Source organism: Anomalospiza imberbis, chromosome 5, assembly GCF_031753505.1.
Source record: "Anomalospiza imberbis isolate Cuckoo-Finch-1a 21T00152 chromosome 5, ASM3175350v1, whole genome shotgun sequence".
NCBI classification, from domain to species: Eukaryota; Metazoa; Chordata; class Aves; order Passeriformes; family Viduidae; genus Anomalospiza; species Anomalospiza imberbis.
Window position 1 is genome coordinate 37607193 of NC_089685.1, and position 15867 is coordinate 37623059.

General features: G+C 36.1%; 1 protein-coding gene across 14 annotated transcripts in view; it reads left to right on the plus strand.

The window, feature by feature from the left end:
• The window catches only part of NAV3 (neuron navigator 3), a 515975-nt gene that overhangs the window by 368151 nt on the left and 131957 nt on the right, over window positions 1–15867 (plus strand). For 12 of the 14 annotated variants that reach the window (XM_068190278.1, XM_068190277.1, XM_068190279.1 and 9 more), the window contains 2 exons: window positions 6969–7037; window positions 9604–9743. In XM_068190278.1, coding sequence (XP_068046379.1) covers window positions 6969–7037; window positions 9604–9743 — 209 coding nt within the window. Of the gene's footprint in view, window positions 1–6968; window positions 7038–9603; window positions 9744–10653; window positions 10826–15867 lie in introns of those variants that run through there. The other 2 variants (XM_068190281.1, XM_068190287.1) reach the window with 2 other exon arrangements.

Below are 15867 nucleotides of genomic sequence, written 5' to 3' on the forward strand. Positions count from 1 at the left end.
ATTCAAACTTTTCCTTTACTGATTGGTATCTCCCCTTGCTTGTTGCACAGAGTTTTTTCTCCTTGCGAAGTACCTGATGTATGTTTGAACACTTTCTTTGGGAACCTGTGGCATGCAGTTACCCTGTGTTCTTCTGTTCAAGTTACCTCTGTTCCAGAACAATATTTTTTCCCTGCCTCTTCTGCTGTTTGCAGTTCAAAATACAACTGTCATCTTTTCTCATTATCTGTTCTTGCGGTTTCAAAAGAGTGTTTTAAATCAGTTTAGTGGAAATTTTAATTTTGTACATTTCAGATATTCTCATTGTCACCCTTGCCACTCATTACTTTTTATATGTCAGTTTTGATGCACTTTGGCCATAATTTTCACTGTTGCTAATCCAGATCACGTATAATTTAATGGGAAGTGTGGAAGTGTTCCATTCATCCTTGTAGCACTTGAATCCAATCTTTTATATATTTCCTTCTGAAGGAATAGAAGCTTTATAATTATTTTCCCTTCAGACATTTTTTTGTTCCTCTACCCTCACTTTCTACTGAGATTCATTAGAACTTCTCATTCTCTGAAAATGAAATCTGATGCAAATGTCCATACATTTATTACTTTCCAGGACCTGCCACCAATTTAATTCTGACATCTTGTGAACATTGTGAACATTGGACGTTGCCTATAATTATTTGTATATGACAAATTAAATTTCAATACATATAAAATACAAGGGTAGCCATATTAAATTAGCACAGTCTTAATTATTTTTTTTCTTTTTTGTCAGATGATAGGTAAAAAACCAATTATGAAGCAAAAAGTTCTTTCTTTGTTCCAATTTATTCCTTAATAAATTCCTTGATACCAACATGTAATCCAGTCTTTTCCTTGCATTTTTACATTCAAGTCATAGTTTTATACTTGTACTGTTACTTTCTTTGCTTCTGTCAGTCGTTTTTATCATCTGTTATATCTTACTATTTTCACAGATTGTGCAACAAATTTGATATTCTACATATTGTGGTTTTCCAGGTGTCAGTTAATGAAATAACATTACAGATAGAAGCTGCTGTGAAGGAGATTACTTTCTCTCTTAATTTACCAAAAGAACTCCGAAATAAAAATCCATATAAATTCCAAAGAAGCATAGGCAGTGCTGTTTGGCAATCATTGCCTTTGGAAAATAGATTAAATGGAAGTGAAAAAAAAAGGGGGGTTTATATTTATAATTCACTAGACTTACAATAATTTATTTATGTTTTGAAAATAATTAAGGGAAAATAGCTGAACTGCTGGTAGAATCTTTTGTATTTTCTTTATATTACAAAGCTCTTTAGCATTTTAAAGTCAATGGGGAGACCGAACGAAACGCTTAAAAATGTATTTTACTACTGTCAATAGAAACAGTTAAGCATGTGATAATTTTTGACTGATGCAGATTTATAGCAATCCCAGCCATACATTAGAATGTGTTATGAATGTGGACTTTCTGGATTAATAATTAATTAATTAATTAACATAGATTTGAAGAAGTAAAAGCAACAGCATTTCTGTCACCTCCATTTCCTCTAGGAAAAAAACTTTATTGCAGTTTTATTGTATCAAACTGTGAAGTAGAGTGGTGGCATATGATTTTGTGCAGATACTCTGATATAATTTTGTTCTAGTATAAGATTATAAATGGTGTGGAGATAAGGTTATAAAATGGTAGAATTGGTCCCTAAGGGCCTAATCCTAGTTCTGGCAGCACACTGTAATCCACTTGTCTAATTTGTTCACAGAAAAATAGTTAGGTTTAAAAGATGTTATTTTAGGTGTGCTACAGGTTAGGTTAAGCACAGTAGTGAAGTAGCACAGTGTCCTAAACCACAACACACAGTTACTGCTAGATATCCATTTTGTTTCTTTAATCTTGTGGTTCATGTACTCTTTCATTAAATTCCACAAAATATTTATACTACAATTCAGTGACAAAAGCAGAAAAGCTATGATCACTGTGTAATCTTTCATATTAAAAGGCTCTGTATTCTGCAGGAACATAAACACTGACACAAAACTGGGTTATCTGCATTTTGGCTTATGACTTGTGAATAATAGGAAAATATTGAAAACATAATTTTACTTGTACCTTCAAGCATGAATCATTTGGAGACAGACTGCTTGAATAAGATGCCAGAAGTTCAAAGAGCGGAAAGGAGAAATGTCCAAATAATTTAGAACAGATGACAGGGTATGAGCTAGAACTGCCTGAGCCATAGACATTTCCTCTTATGAATGAAAAAAAAAAAAGTTATTTATGTGTTAAATATATAATTTACCGCTATTTATAGATAATATACCTTTATCCATAAAATACACATTCATAAATAACATTTATATAAATGTTAAATGTTTATTTATTTATAAATAAATAAATATGTGTAGGTATAGATATATGTAGCTGTATAGATACATACATGTAGATATGGCCATATATTAATTCACCAAGGCTGGACTAAAAAGGGAAAATAACTGTCTGAAAAATATGGTTTGTACAGAAAATCAAGGGTTTTTTGGTTTCTTCCTCGGTGCTCCTTGAAAGAGCATATGGGGAATCAGGGATCTTCTATCTGCCCAAACTGTTTGGTAGGGTGAGTGCTTGGAAGGTTTTGTTTCCTGTGGCATCTTTCCAGGCACACTTGGAATTTGGAGTCACGTATACCTTAGAATGTTATCTCTTGTGCTTTTCAACCAGTAAGATGATGAGCAGCCAAATGGCTTATTTAAGGAAAAAAAAATTAAAGAAAAAAAGGTGCACAGGGAAACGGAGATCTTCTGGGCAAATTTTTACATTGAAAGAGCATTCTTTTTAAACTAGTCTTTTCCAGAGAATTGTTCGAATACGAAAGTCTTGAACAGCTCTGGAGTGCATTCAGACAAGAGACTAAATGCACTTTGTAAGATCAACAGCATATTAAAATTCAAGTATGCCAGTAAGGAAGAAGCAGTTTGATTATATTCTACAAAACCCTTGCCCTTTTTCTAATTTTAACATAGTGCATAGCTGGCATTTTAGAACCACCATGTGACTCCTAACATTATAGGAAAATGATAGTGTGATGTAACATGATCCTATTGATTCTTTGGAAGACTTAATAAAAAGTATATGATATTCAGGGTGTCACTGCATGGGTTACTTTTTCAAGATGGAGGTTAAAATATTTTTAGCTTGATTCATACTCTTTTCAGGTTTATAGAAGGTTCATCATTCAGCTTTATGTGTTAACCCACTTTCAAGGGCCTGCTTCTTTTCTGACATATTGTATGGCAACAAGATAGAGTTTCTGGTAGTTTAGTCCAGTGTCAAACAATCTGTTGCCTTCCTTCTGCATAGAATCATAGAATGATTTAGGTTGGAAAAGACCTCTGAAGTTCATTGAGTCCAACTGCTAACCCAGCACTGCCAAGTCCATCATTAAAACCTATCCCTAAGTACCACAAAATATTGTAGCCTGTATTGATTTCCTAGTCTCCTCTACATCTTTTAGGACTGTTTTGTAACTGTTTTGTAACTGGTTTGTAACTGGTTTGTAACTTCAAGCCTGCAAATGAATGACCTCTAGCTGTTTCCCATCCTGATGGAACATGGTGCACAGGTCCCCAGTGCAGCTGACTGCTGCACAGCCACGTGCAGAGCCCTGGTTCCCGCAACCAGTCAGCACAATACAGACATGGGGTTCTCCATCAGCACCTTGGGGTCAGCAACATCACTTTCCTTTCTTCTCAGCTACCTCTGTGCTGAACTGCCTTTCTGGGCAGTCTCAGGATGTTTATTCCATTTTCTCACAGCAAAAGAAATTTCCTAATTGTCACCATTTCATATCTGCTGTGTTAACTATTGTTTCCCTGGTTTGTAAAACAAAATATTGATGACTTTCACCTGGAAGACATAGTCCATATTATTTTTGCAGAGTCCACATTATTTCTAAGATTTCAGATGCCTATATGCAATTTTACCTGTTTTGGACAGCATTTACTTCACTTCCCCTATGTGTTATTTGGAAGAGCAAAGCTAAGCATGATGTCTGGTCCTGTTTACATGGTGTAGATCATTGCTGATATGAGTATTATAACAGTGGAAAGGGTCTTGTAGACCCTGAGAAAGGGTAGTAGATAGCTGAGAACCAGAGGCCTTAAAACCCCTCCCTTTCCAGCCTTCTGACAAGTAAAGCTTTCCTTGTCCTGAATGCTGTAGCATTAAACTGGTACTGTCTGTTAAGATCCATTTACTGCTTTATTGCAGACACACACTTACTATATCGTGGTGTGGATTTATAAGCATTAAAAATAACTGTTTTAAGCAAAACAGTTTATTTTCCTGACTGACAGATACTACCCACAGACAATTATCTGCTAGGGCAGAGGGCAGTATGTAAGTATTTGTTTATACTTTTAGGGGTAAAAGGAGTGGGTAGGCTAAAGTCTAGTCTGAAACAGCATTGCCAGTCACATCCATGAAAGTGAGGCCAGCAACTGGGAAATGCATCCATGCAAAGCTTTCATGAGCTCAGCACATCCAGAGCTAATTGACAAGGAAAACCTAAAGTCATTAGGAACTTGATGCACCTGCTTTATGAGTTGTTAAATTCTCTTTTTGCCTTTCTCTTGTCACATTACTTTGGAAAATAAATTTAGTCAGTCACAGTGGAAATCATGCTTTACAAATCACGTTTTACTGACATCGTCACTTTCATCAATGCCTGTCAAGCCTCTCTGGAAAGTTTGAAAGTAGTCTATAGGCTGATGTTTCATGAATTTGCTAGTGGATGGAGTCCCAAGTAACAGCCACAGAAGGGAAGCATTCTAGCAAGCATTATCAGATATGTATTTTATGTATTTATTGCTATTGAAAGTATGTGGGCTAGTTTATCAACACTGAGATTAAGGGTTTTGATCTTTCAATTTACTCTGGAATGTGTTGTTTGAGGTAGAAATGCTATGATACACTAAGGCACTGCAACCTACTCACTCTTTTTTCCCATCTTTCTGTCTTGATTGTACTGTGTATCATTCCACCTTTTACAGCATAAATGCAGAAAGATGTTATTTGGCATATAATTTTTCTCACAAATCTCTTATTTTAGGCAACGCAGATAGCCAGATATTTATTTCTAGATTCCTTCATTTTAGATTCCTTCAACTTTAATATGTTGGGAAAAAAATGAGAAAAAGATCTCATCAAAAGATGGGCTATTATGCTAGGCACAAATGTAGCAAATTCAGTAAAACAGCCTATGTCACATTTGCATTACACATCCAGATATTATTAAGAAATATAGCTGTAAGCGAAATATAATTCAATGTAATAAAAACTAGATAGATAAAAATACATAAAATGTTATTATTATGAAATTATTTTGGTATTATTATAAGTAATATAATATATTATAATAAGTGATATTATATATTATAATATCCACAGAAGTTATGGTCATATAAAAAAGCAATTTGTCAGCATTACTCTGAAAATATGTGTCAGAGAATTAAATGTTGCTTTTACGTATTGAATGATTCCTTTTTGCCCTTTTAAGTACTCTTCTTACTTTTGTATTCATCATGTGCAAATGTGCCAATTTTAATTGGCAGCAACAGAGGCAGCTCTGAACCCTTTGTTGGGGTTTAATTTAATAAAGTAGCAATTATCTCACATCTTATTCCAGTCTCACAGTGTCCCTTGGTTTATGCCTTCTTCTCACTCCTTTTCAGCACTGCAGTGCTAAGGAAGGGAAGCCCTTTCTTACCTGACAGCTTCTCCCATCTGGTTTACAGTCAGGTCTGGCAGCTTCAGTGGACTGGCAGAAATTGCTTAACACTGTTCTGGTAGACTCAACACCACCAGGTGCTTTTTAAAAGTGCAGCCAGTCTATAAAGCTGGGACTAGAGCACTGTGGTTTCTGCTGCTACTCAGAAGAATTGCTGGAAGATGCAGGACTCTGAGAAACAAAAGAAATCTGTGACTATCAGAGTTTGTGCTTCCTCAGTTGTCCATGACTTCCATAGCAATTCAAGGAATTTGATGTTGTGATTGCACCTAGCTTAGGCACCTCTCCCCAGCTTTAGACTGTGTGGATTCCAAAGGATGCACCTGTCTACGAAAACTGAAATTACCTGACAGAAAATGGTATCTTGGCCATACTTTTGACATATCCCCTATGCAACTGTCTAAAAGATTAGAGGAAAGAATTTGCTATCTAATCATGCCAGGTTGTTGGCTGTCAAAAGGAGCATACAGGCTTTAGCCCTATAGCATAGCCGGCTTTCTGTTGCAGAAATGCTACTTGGTTGCCTTAACAGAAAAAGGTGCATTTTCCTATGGAATTTCACAGTGAATCTAAGCACATGCCAGGGCTTTCTTAATGCAGCCTCTGATTCATTGCCTGGGTCATCACATACATGACCTGTGCTGTATCTAATAAAATTTGTGACAGGGTGCTTCTTCTGTATAGCTCTACTGTCAGGAGGGTCACCTTGCTTTAGTGGGAATTTTTCTGAGTCTACAATGAATTTGGTATAGCAAATCTGTTCCTAAGAGCCCTACTGTGAATTCAGTCAGGTTGCCGGAGAGACCATTAGGAGTGTATTTGTGCTTAGTGCTTTTCATGGGGAAAGAAAAAAAGCACAAAATTTTAAAGTTCACGTTACGTGTGAATTGAGCTATAATTCAGGAATTCAGTCACTGTGGAAATTTGCTCGCTTTTTCTATTGATAAGATAATTTCTAGCAAATGAGACATTTTATAATAATATCCATTATTTCAAAACCTGTTCATTGCATCTCATAAAAATCTGCATGTTTACATTGTTTCATATTGTTGCCAGTTAATTTGCTTTTTTTATCCATGTTCGATTTGCATTCATTAACTCATAATTTGCTGGTAAGTGTGTTCTTTCTATACATATTCAAAGAAATTCTTTAATTCAATTTCTCTGTTTCTTCTCATACAGTCTCACAGCCAGATATGCAACTCAGTCTAATCACAGTGGAATTGCAACCAGTCAAAAAAAGGCTTCTAGGTCAGTTAAATATCTCTAATTTATTGCTTGTTAGTGATACTCAAGCAAGTATATGCCCACTGATATTTTATCCTTTGGACTTAAGCAGACATTAAACAATGTGCAACTTCTGTTATGTGAGCAAGCTTTGGAATGATGAGCTTTGCCACAGAAAAGCCTTGTATTCATTGGTTTTTGGCCAGTTGGCTGATTTCTACTATATATATTAGCAATATTTCTGGTTGTTATGTATCCTGCATCTTTGTATTCTGCATGTAAAATATTGGATGTGAGGGATTAGTTGGTGATTTTAGTGCTCTGTACTTTCTGGCTTAATTCCTGACTTTAGTCATGAGTGAAAAGAAGTTTGGGAGTCCACCCCAGTTCCCACTAGATGTTTTGCATATATAGCAAACCCACCTGAAAGTTTGGGTTCACAGAGTCAAGTTTACACAGAAGCAAAATAGAGCAGAAAAAAAGAATGACTTCCAAGACTTCTGCTCCATCAAGAGTAGCCTGCACACAGTCCCTCTGAATGCGAGGCTTTGTTTTGGCAGTGAATTTAACGGAGCTGTGTGTAGGAACTGATTTGTTTCAGATTTTTTCAGTACTTTTAGTCTATCATTTCCATGAGCACTAAAATCTACAAGCCAGATTGTAGAAGAAAGAAGCTGAGGTCTAAAGCTTACTCTTTTTCTCTTTTTTCCTAGCTTTTTTTTTTTTTTTTTTTTTTTTTTTTTTGGGGGGGGGCAGATAATTAATGTGTTCATTAATTATACATTTGCTTTACAGTTCATTGGTGAGGCTGATGAACTCTAAATTGCATAATCTCCAATAAAGATTGGGTTTTGCAGTATAGAACACTAACACAATGTGCGTTGCTGGTGATAAGTTGAAATGAGCTATACCACGGTCCAGTTGCTTTGCACCTGCATTTATAGGTCTTCATTTTCCTTATTGCTGATGTTCCTGTCTTGTCTACATTCAACTTGTCAAAGTTAACAGTTTTATTGTCTAATACTTTAAATCTGTGGCAGTGTTTCCGAAGCCTGTTCAGAGGTATGTGACTTGTCCCTTATTTGTTATACTCTTCTTTGCATTTCCTTAGCTGCTTAACATGATTCTGCAAGAGCAATTTAAAACCTGAATTCAATTAAGAAAGTCAGCAGATGAGGTAAACTGGAAAGTGTGTAGAGAAAATGACCTCATGCATAATGTGCTTATTGTGGCAAGTTCTTGAATTCTGGCATACAGAATATATGCAGAACTACTTTGTATTTTAACAGAACAGATGAGTTTCTAGTGTTGCACATGCCTTTTCATTGCTTTTGTCATTACCTTTGACAAATGGTCTCAGGGCTCTTACTGCCTGTCAAATTAGGGTAATGAGAAGGAGCAAAGGGATTTTTAAGTTTGTTTTAGTGCATTCTTCAGGGAACAGAAGATCACTCGAATTCACGGGTCACGGTAAAGGTTAGCACACGTACCGCTGCAGAGCAGAGACAGTCTGCTCTGGGCTCAGCACAGAGACTAGCAGGGCAGGCTGGCGGCCAGAATGAGCCATGAAAATAACCATTGCATTAGTTCTCTGAGGTTTAAACTGGTAAAGAAAAAGACTATGGAGTTGTTTACATATGTTTGCAAATGAAAATGAAATTATTTGAACATTTCTGTTATGCTAGTGTATTAAACAAACAAAAAAAGTTTGGAAAAAATAAAATGTTTTGTACTTTTTTATGACGTGATTTTTTTCCTTCCTTCTAATGCTGCTCTTTCATAATAAAGTGAAACTAACAGAATTTGCTAACTCTGGTAGAATTTGCAACTGCCATTATTAAAATGATTCCAATAAGCAAGAAACAGAACAGAGATGCTCTTCTATGGCAATAGCCTATGACTGATTTGAGCAATTAATTATTTTCTAAGAAAAAACAAAACAAGAAAGGAGTAGGGGTGCCTATAAAGGTGCTTCAGAAAGTTTGAAGTAGGCACGTATTTAAAAAGATGCAGACTCACACATGCCAGAAACAACAAGAACCTATGTTTTTTTCATTAGCATAGCCACATAGTAAGGTTCAGATGGTGGCAGCAAATACTAAGAAATGAACTGTGTAGTCTATATTATATACTTCTATCTAAAATGTAAAAACGCATCCGTGAAAAATTTAATAGAGTAAGAGATACAAAATATTTCTTAACTATGTATTGCTTTGCTTTTTAATCTATTTCTTTAATTTTTCCTCTGCAGAAGTTACATATTAGTAAAGGTTGATATTGCACTTTAATATTTGTTAGGGTGAATCTGTTTTAGCAATGTTAATGGTAAATGCAAAGCATCTTCTTACATGTCTTGTGACTCTAGAAAGCATCATTTTCCCTTTTGTGTGTATAAGGATAAGTTTAAATTTTAATTTGTGGAGTCTTAACTAATTTGAATCCTCATGTTTGTTGTTGCTTCCTGAATTCATTAGGTTTAGTTGGTTTAAAATTGTGATCTGATATTTGCACATTGTCTTCGCTATATGTTGTGTTACATAAAATTAACAGATTTCTCACTGGTTCCTCACTGATTTTCTCACCATTCCAGGCTTCCAGGACCCTCAAGAGTGCCAGCTGCAGGCAGCAGTACCAAAGTCCAGGGAGCTTCCAATTTAAATCGAAGAAGTCAGAGCTTTAACAGCATTGACAAAAACAAGCCTCCACAATATGCAAATGGAAATGAAAAAGGTAAGGGATTAAAGTTATTCTCCATAACACACAAGAAGGAAAAAAAAAAAAACACAAAAAAAAAAAAAAAAACCTGCCACAAGGGTCAAAGAAGAGAATGTAGTATTTAGACTTGGTAAGGAATACCTATGGGAATTGGGGCCTGAATTAGGACTTGTGTTTCAGTTGGAATTTAAGTTCAGATGTTATAATCATATATTATCCATCTTTGATGAAGATATCACAGGGTGACTTTTAAAAAGTAAAAGTTAATCCATATTGGATGCCTGTAATTTTATTCCATGTAAAAGTCTTCTCTTACCCAAAGGAATACTGCCATCATTTTCAGGGGACTTTGCATCTTAGTCTCTAATGGAGAAGAATCAGAATATTATATTTGCATCAGAATGTTACATGTATCTATTCTTTCAGAACCTGACCTATTGTGTATCATACTCAATAAAGGATTGCAAGTGAAATGAAATTTTGCAGGGATTTGGAGCAGCCATTGCAACAATGAACTGAGTACCCTGGGTCCTTCAGTTTCTCTCACCCTGACTCTGTTTTCCTGGAAAATGTGCCTCTTCAGGCTCTATCTCAAAAAGAATAATGCAAAAATTCAGCTTTCTGAGTTGTGTAACTAATCCATCCTCTTCCCTCCCCTTCTTTTTCCCTTTGTGTAATGAACAGCATTTTATTCATATCTCTGGGTTAGAACCCAGTTGAAAATGATACAATATACATAGTACCCGTTTGCATCCTTGGGGTCTGTGGGAGGAACAAGTATGCAATGAATGTTCTTCATCCAAGCAACAGGCAGCTATCCAGATTTTTTTTTTACAAAATTCTGATGACCATGCTTTGCCCCTAGCTGTATCTGAAGATATAAAACCATCCTTTCAATAGTTATTCCTTTATTTTTACTATCAGGGTTGAATGTTTCACGTAGTTCTACAGTGGGTTTTATTTTATCAAGGACTTGTTGGTGTCAAGACATCCAAGCTAAAACTAGAAAAAGGTCAGAGAAAATTGAGCACACACTGTATAGTTCACAAATACAATAGTGAAGTTATGAAGCAGGAGATGTGGCTACTAGAGTGAAGGTATGTACAGCAGTTTAGGTTTTAGAATTGCTTCATAATGTTGACATGTTTGCTACTGAAATATGTGAGAATGAAATGATTCAAGGTGGGACATGAATGTAGATAATAATATTCTTAGCTCATTACTTGGAAACTGTCTTTTGACTGCTAAGGCTTGCATTGCATTGTACATTTTTGTGAATTTTTGCATGATGTATTTCTTTACTTCCCAATTTTACAGCAGAGAATGAGAGCCTTGGTGTGGTTTTTACTGAATTCACCATTTGCAAGAGGATAAGGGGTGGATTTTTTTGTAAAGTCAATAAATTAATTTTACAGAAAATAGAAGTAATGCTGCATATCTACTACTGTATTTGATATGTTTCCATGTGTTCTTTTTTTCCTATCAAATAGCAGCCTGAATGAAAAGTCATTAATTTTACATGATAACCAAAGATAAATACGAGTTTGTTTTAGGGTATAAAGCAGAAGTTCATTAGAGAAAATGACTGCTGTGAATACAAGGGTAGCAAAGTGATATTCCTTCATAATATCATGAAAGAACAGGAGAACACGTATTTGAGTATGCTGTACTCTACTTTACCTACACAGAAAAGCAACTGTACCATGCTATATTTTAAACTTAGTTATTATAGTGACTAATTTTTGAATATTACAATGAGATTTCCAGGTACTTTTTAGTATTTTTAAAAGTATTTTAGGATGTTCTGTAACCTGAGATTTTTGAAGAATTTGTTTAGAAACAAACTTCAAACTCTACAATAGTAATAATATAACATAATATAAAAAACATATTTTTAAAAAATAGTTACCAAACACTATTAATATTACAAAAGTAACAAAATGATATCTCCCTACAAATAATAGACCTTGTATTTAATTTTGGCCTCTGATGCAGATGCTTGACACAAGATAATTTTATCAGCTTTTTTTGAATAGATGCACAGTCCATATGCCCTAATTTCTAAAACAAAGAGATGACTTGTGCTAATTAAATAGCTGTTAGATATTGGGACCATCAAACTTCTTCAAGGACACACCACTCTTGTTCTGTTCTCTGCTATACACCTTCATGTATGTGCAATAAGGAGACTTCAGAAAATATATACAGCATAAAATTTTCTTTTAATCCAGTTATAGGTAGTACCTGTAATCCATTCCTGCGTAACACCATCACTCAGTCACAGTGGAGAATGAATATGTAGTCACAGAGTTAAAGGAGACCTGAAGGTGATCCAAAAGAAGTGATACCAGCCTCTTATTTAGTGTTCCATTATTTAGTCTCTCATTGATATGATCTCCTTTGAACGTTGCTTAGGGAGTAATTCAACTCAGTCAATAACCTGGCTCCCCTGAGCGAATGCAGAGCAGTTTTCACTGAGTTTCACTGAGAGTTTTACTAAGCAGAGCAGTTTTCACTGACAGACCTAATCCATGGTGTGACACTGTGTATAGCACTGGTTAAGTCTGAAACACAGAATGCACCAGAACATTAAACAAACCATTAGCTGAAACTTGTTTGTGGAGTTTTAGTGCAATGCTTTTTTTTTTTATTTTTGCTGGACTTTGCAGCTTACGGCTCAATTTCAAAGAACATGCACACTTTTCAGACATGTCAGATTTATCTGGCTTTGGATTTAATAAGATAAAGATAGAAATAAAACAAGGAAAATTTAACTATTTAAATGAAGTAATTATTCAGATTGCTAATAAGGTAGAAAAACAGTGCCTTTTGAGTACAGCAAAGAAATAATGTTCTAATTCACACCACATTTTTAAAACAAATCTTTACCCCTTAGATCTTAGAAACAGTGTATTGGAACACTGATGAAGGTCATGGAGTTGTATTTCCAGCTTTTCAATATAATTTAGTAATATAAGATGATGTTTTTGTTTTCTCCAAACTCAGTTTTAAAAGTATTTGGTTATTTTGCCCATATGACCTCTGAGAAACTCTGCCCTGGAACTCTGTTGTGTGATAATGCAAACTGTTAATCTTCTGGCCAGTATGTACATCTATAGCTCATTTGTGTATGTTTCTTCACTATTTTTCCAGTTGTTTCTGGTGGTGGTCTCCTCTTGTGCTGATAAGGGGTAACTACTTTATCATGGACAGCTAGAAAGGGAGAGTTGAACAAGCTGAAGTCTTTTAATCTCATTAGGTAGACCTCCCATTCCTTCAAACATTCTTATAGCAACCCCTTGCAACTCTTCCATTGTCTACTAACCTTTTTTATTGTGATTAGCTAAAAATGGATAATCTGGACACCTGCCTGCTACAGAATATTTAGATTATCATAATTTTGCTGCCGTGGAGGAGCTTTTGTTAAGAGGTTGTCTTCTCCAGCAGCACAGAACACAGTAAAGGTCACACATGGATGAGAAGACAAAGGAGGTTGATTATGTACTGGGCCCAAGTTCAACTCTTCACATGTCCTTTATTTGCTCAACAGCCTATGAAAAGTGGATTTGAAAATTTCCATTTAATCATCATGGTCTTGCTGGGTTATGACAGAAGTTTCTCTTTTTGCATTAAACATCTGAGGGTGTTGTGTTTCTGCTGTACTTTTACAGTGGAGGTTGAGCTCTGAAGCACTGAGTGCTCAAGCAGAATGCAAAACTGTTTTCACCAGAAACTGACTGTGCGTCTCAGAAATAAGGGATTAAGCCCGAAACAGAAGACTGACTTCTTGTAAAATTTAGTTTACAGAGATAAGAAGTCCTTTTCATAGGTTGGGTTCTCATAATCACCACAAGGTGGGGACAGGTGTCATGTAATGATCAGCTAAAGCCAAGCCCAACTGAACACACAGAAAGCAGTTAATTGTGTGCAACTTCAAGTAATGCATTTGTGCTGGAGCTCAGGGGGAATAGATCTTTTAATTCCACATCTTTAAACATACAGACAGGTTGTGAATATTTCTTTAGAGCATGCATATTCCTTGCAGAAATACTAAGGAGGCCCTTTAAATTTCAGATTAATGACAAGCTAAAAGTCTCTGTAATATTTTGTTGCTGTTTATGATTTGTGACATAGGGATCAAATAAATACCAGTGGGTCCACGAACCTGTATTTTTTTGCTATATATGTAGCAGAGCAAGCTGCTGATGAAACAGTAAGTACTCTGCTTTTTACATTTTTACCCTCAGTGAGTTCAATATTATACAGGTGGAAATATGGCAAGGCAGGAATTCTTTTAAATCAGAACACCTTTTTTTTTTCTTTTTCTTTTTTTTTGGTAGTAAAACTAATAGCCCGAAGCCATAAATATGTATCATATCTAATACAACAAAATGTAGTGGCATCCCACTGTTCGCAAATTGTTACATGTATTCTGCATTAGCTTTGTTCTTCTGCAAAACTCTTGGTATAGCTTAAGAACCCAATCCTCCTGTGTATTTAGTGCAAGGCAAGATGTGTGCAAGTGCACATCCACTTTGGAGCTATCAGCACTCTGGCTGATTCCTGGTATAAATTAAGAAAGCCTGAGGGCTGCAGTAATTTCCAACAGCTGTGGTTGACCCCAGGCTCTCTTACAGCATCTGAGGCTCACTAGAGAGAGCAGGGGCCCAGCCATAATCCCTGCCTTGGTCCTAAGGGACCAGCTGTGCAGCTGCCTACCAAAGGTGCTCCATGGTGCAAGCTGGAGCCCAAGAAATATGCTGTAACTTCGCCTGTCACAAAAAAAGATTCTATAGCAAGCTTTATCAGTTAAAAGTTTTCTTGCTTAGAACAGGACTTGTCAGAGCTGCTTGAAACCTTTTGTGAAGGTGGAATGAGGTAATTTAACCACACTGGGTCATCTGGTCCAACCCCCCCTGCTCAAGTAGGGTCATCTCACAGCACATTGAACACGGGTTCATCCAGATAGTTTTTCAGTATTTCCAGTGAGGGAGGCTTCATAACCTCTCTGGACAATCTGTTCCAGTTCTCAATCTCCCACACAGTAAAGGAGTTCTTCCACATATTCGAGTGCAACTTCATGTGCATCAGGGTCTTCTGTTGTCTCTTACCCAATTGCTGGCACCACTGAGAAAAGCCTGACTTGACACCCTCCATCTAGATACTTGTATACATTGATGATGTCCTCTCTCAGTCATCTTCTCTGTAGGCTGAATAGGCCCAACTCTCCCAGCGTATACTTGAAGGAGAGGTGCTCTGGTCCCTTCAGCATCTTTGTCACCCATGTAGTGCTGTGGCATTTGCATACCAGGCTGAGGAGCACACAAAAAAACACCGGGCAGATGGAATTATCTAGCATCTATTAAGGTGGAGGTGATTTGCTTAGTGGAACTAGTTGCTAATAGAGTTAAGCAAGTAAAAATTTTATGTGTTGTCATGTTACTTTTGTTCAGATTTTTAAAAATATTTTCAACTAGAACTCCTTAATGCTATTCAGAGCAGTAAATTTTGCTATGTTTTCATTCTCTTTGTTAGAGAAAAAACAGCTTCACTTTCAGTATTCTCAAAATTCTGCCTTTCCTGAATGTATTAGCAGCCTTCAGACTTCCAGATGGGTAGTTGAATCTTTACTTGAGGTTTAGGGCTGAGACTGCAAAAATGAAAACTATGCATAACTTCATACTCTGTGCTGAAGGGCAACTGCCCTCAACATTCTCATGTATGATATTATTCAGACAGAGGGACCCCAAGGTATGACATACTATGTGTATATGCAAAGCATCAAGCACTTTTTTTGTCATTGCACAAACTATATTTGCATTGCATGTTTCATGGGCTTTTTGTAGTACAGAATTCAATATACTATAGATCAGCTTACATCTAATTTCCCCACAGCCCCAGTACTGAATGACACAGCAAGATACATCCACTAAAAGTACATACGTCAGCTGCTGAAATAGCTGTGTACCATATTATTTGATTGCTATTACCACTTAATTTCTCTGGTGTTTCAGAGTGATGGTGTTTATATACTCAGATATATTTTGGGAATCTGAACTTTATACCCTTAACCCTTTCATGCATTGGTCTGTTTCGGTTAATAAGGCTAGATGACAAAAATCACAGTTATTAATTGGCA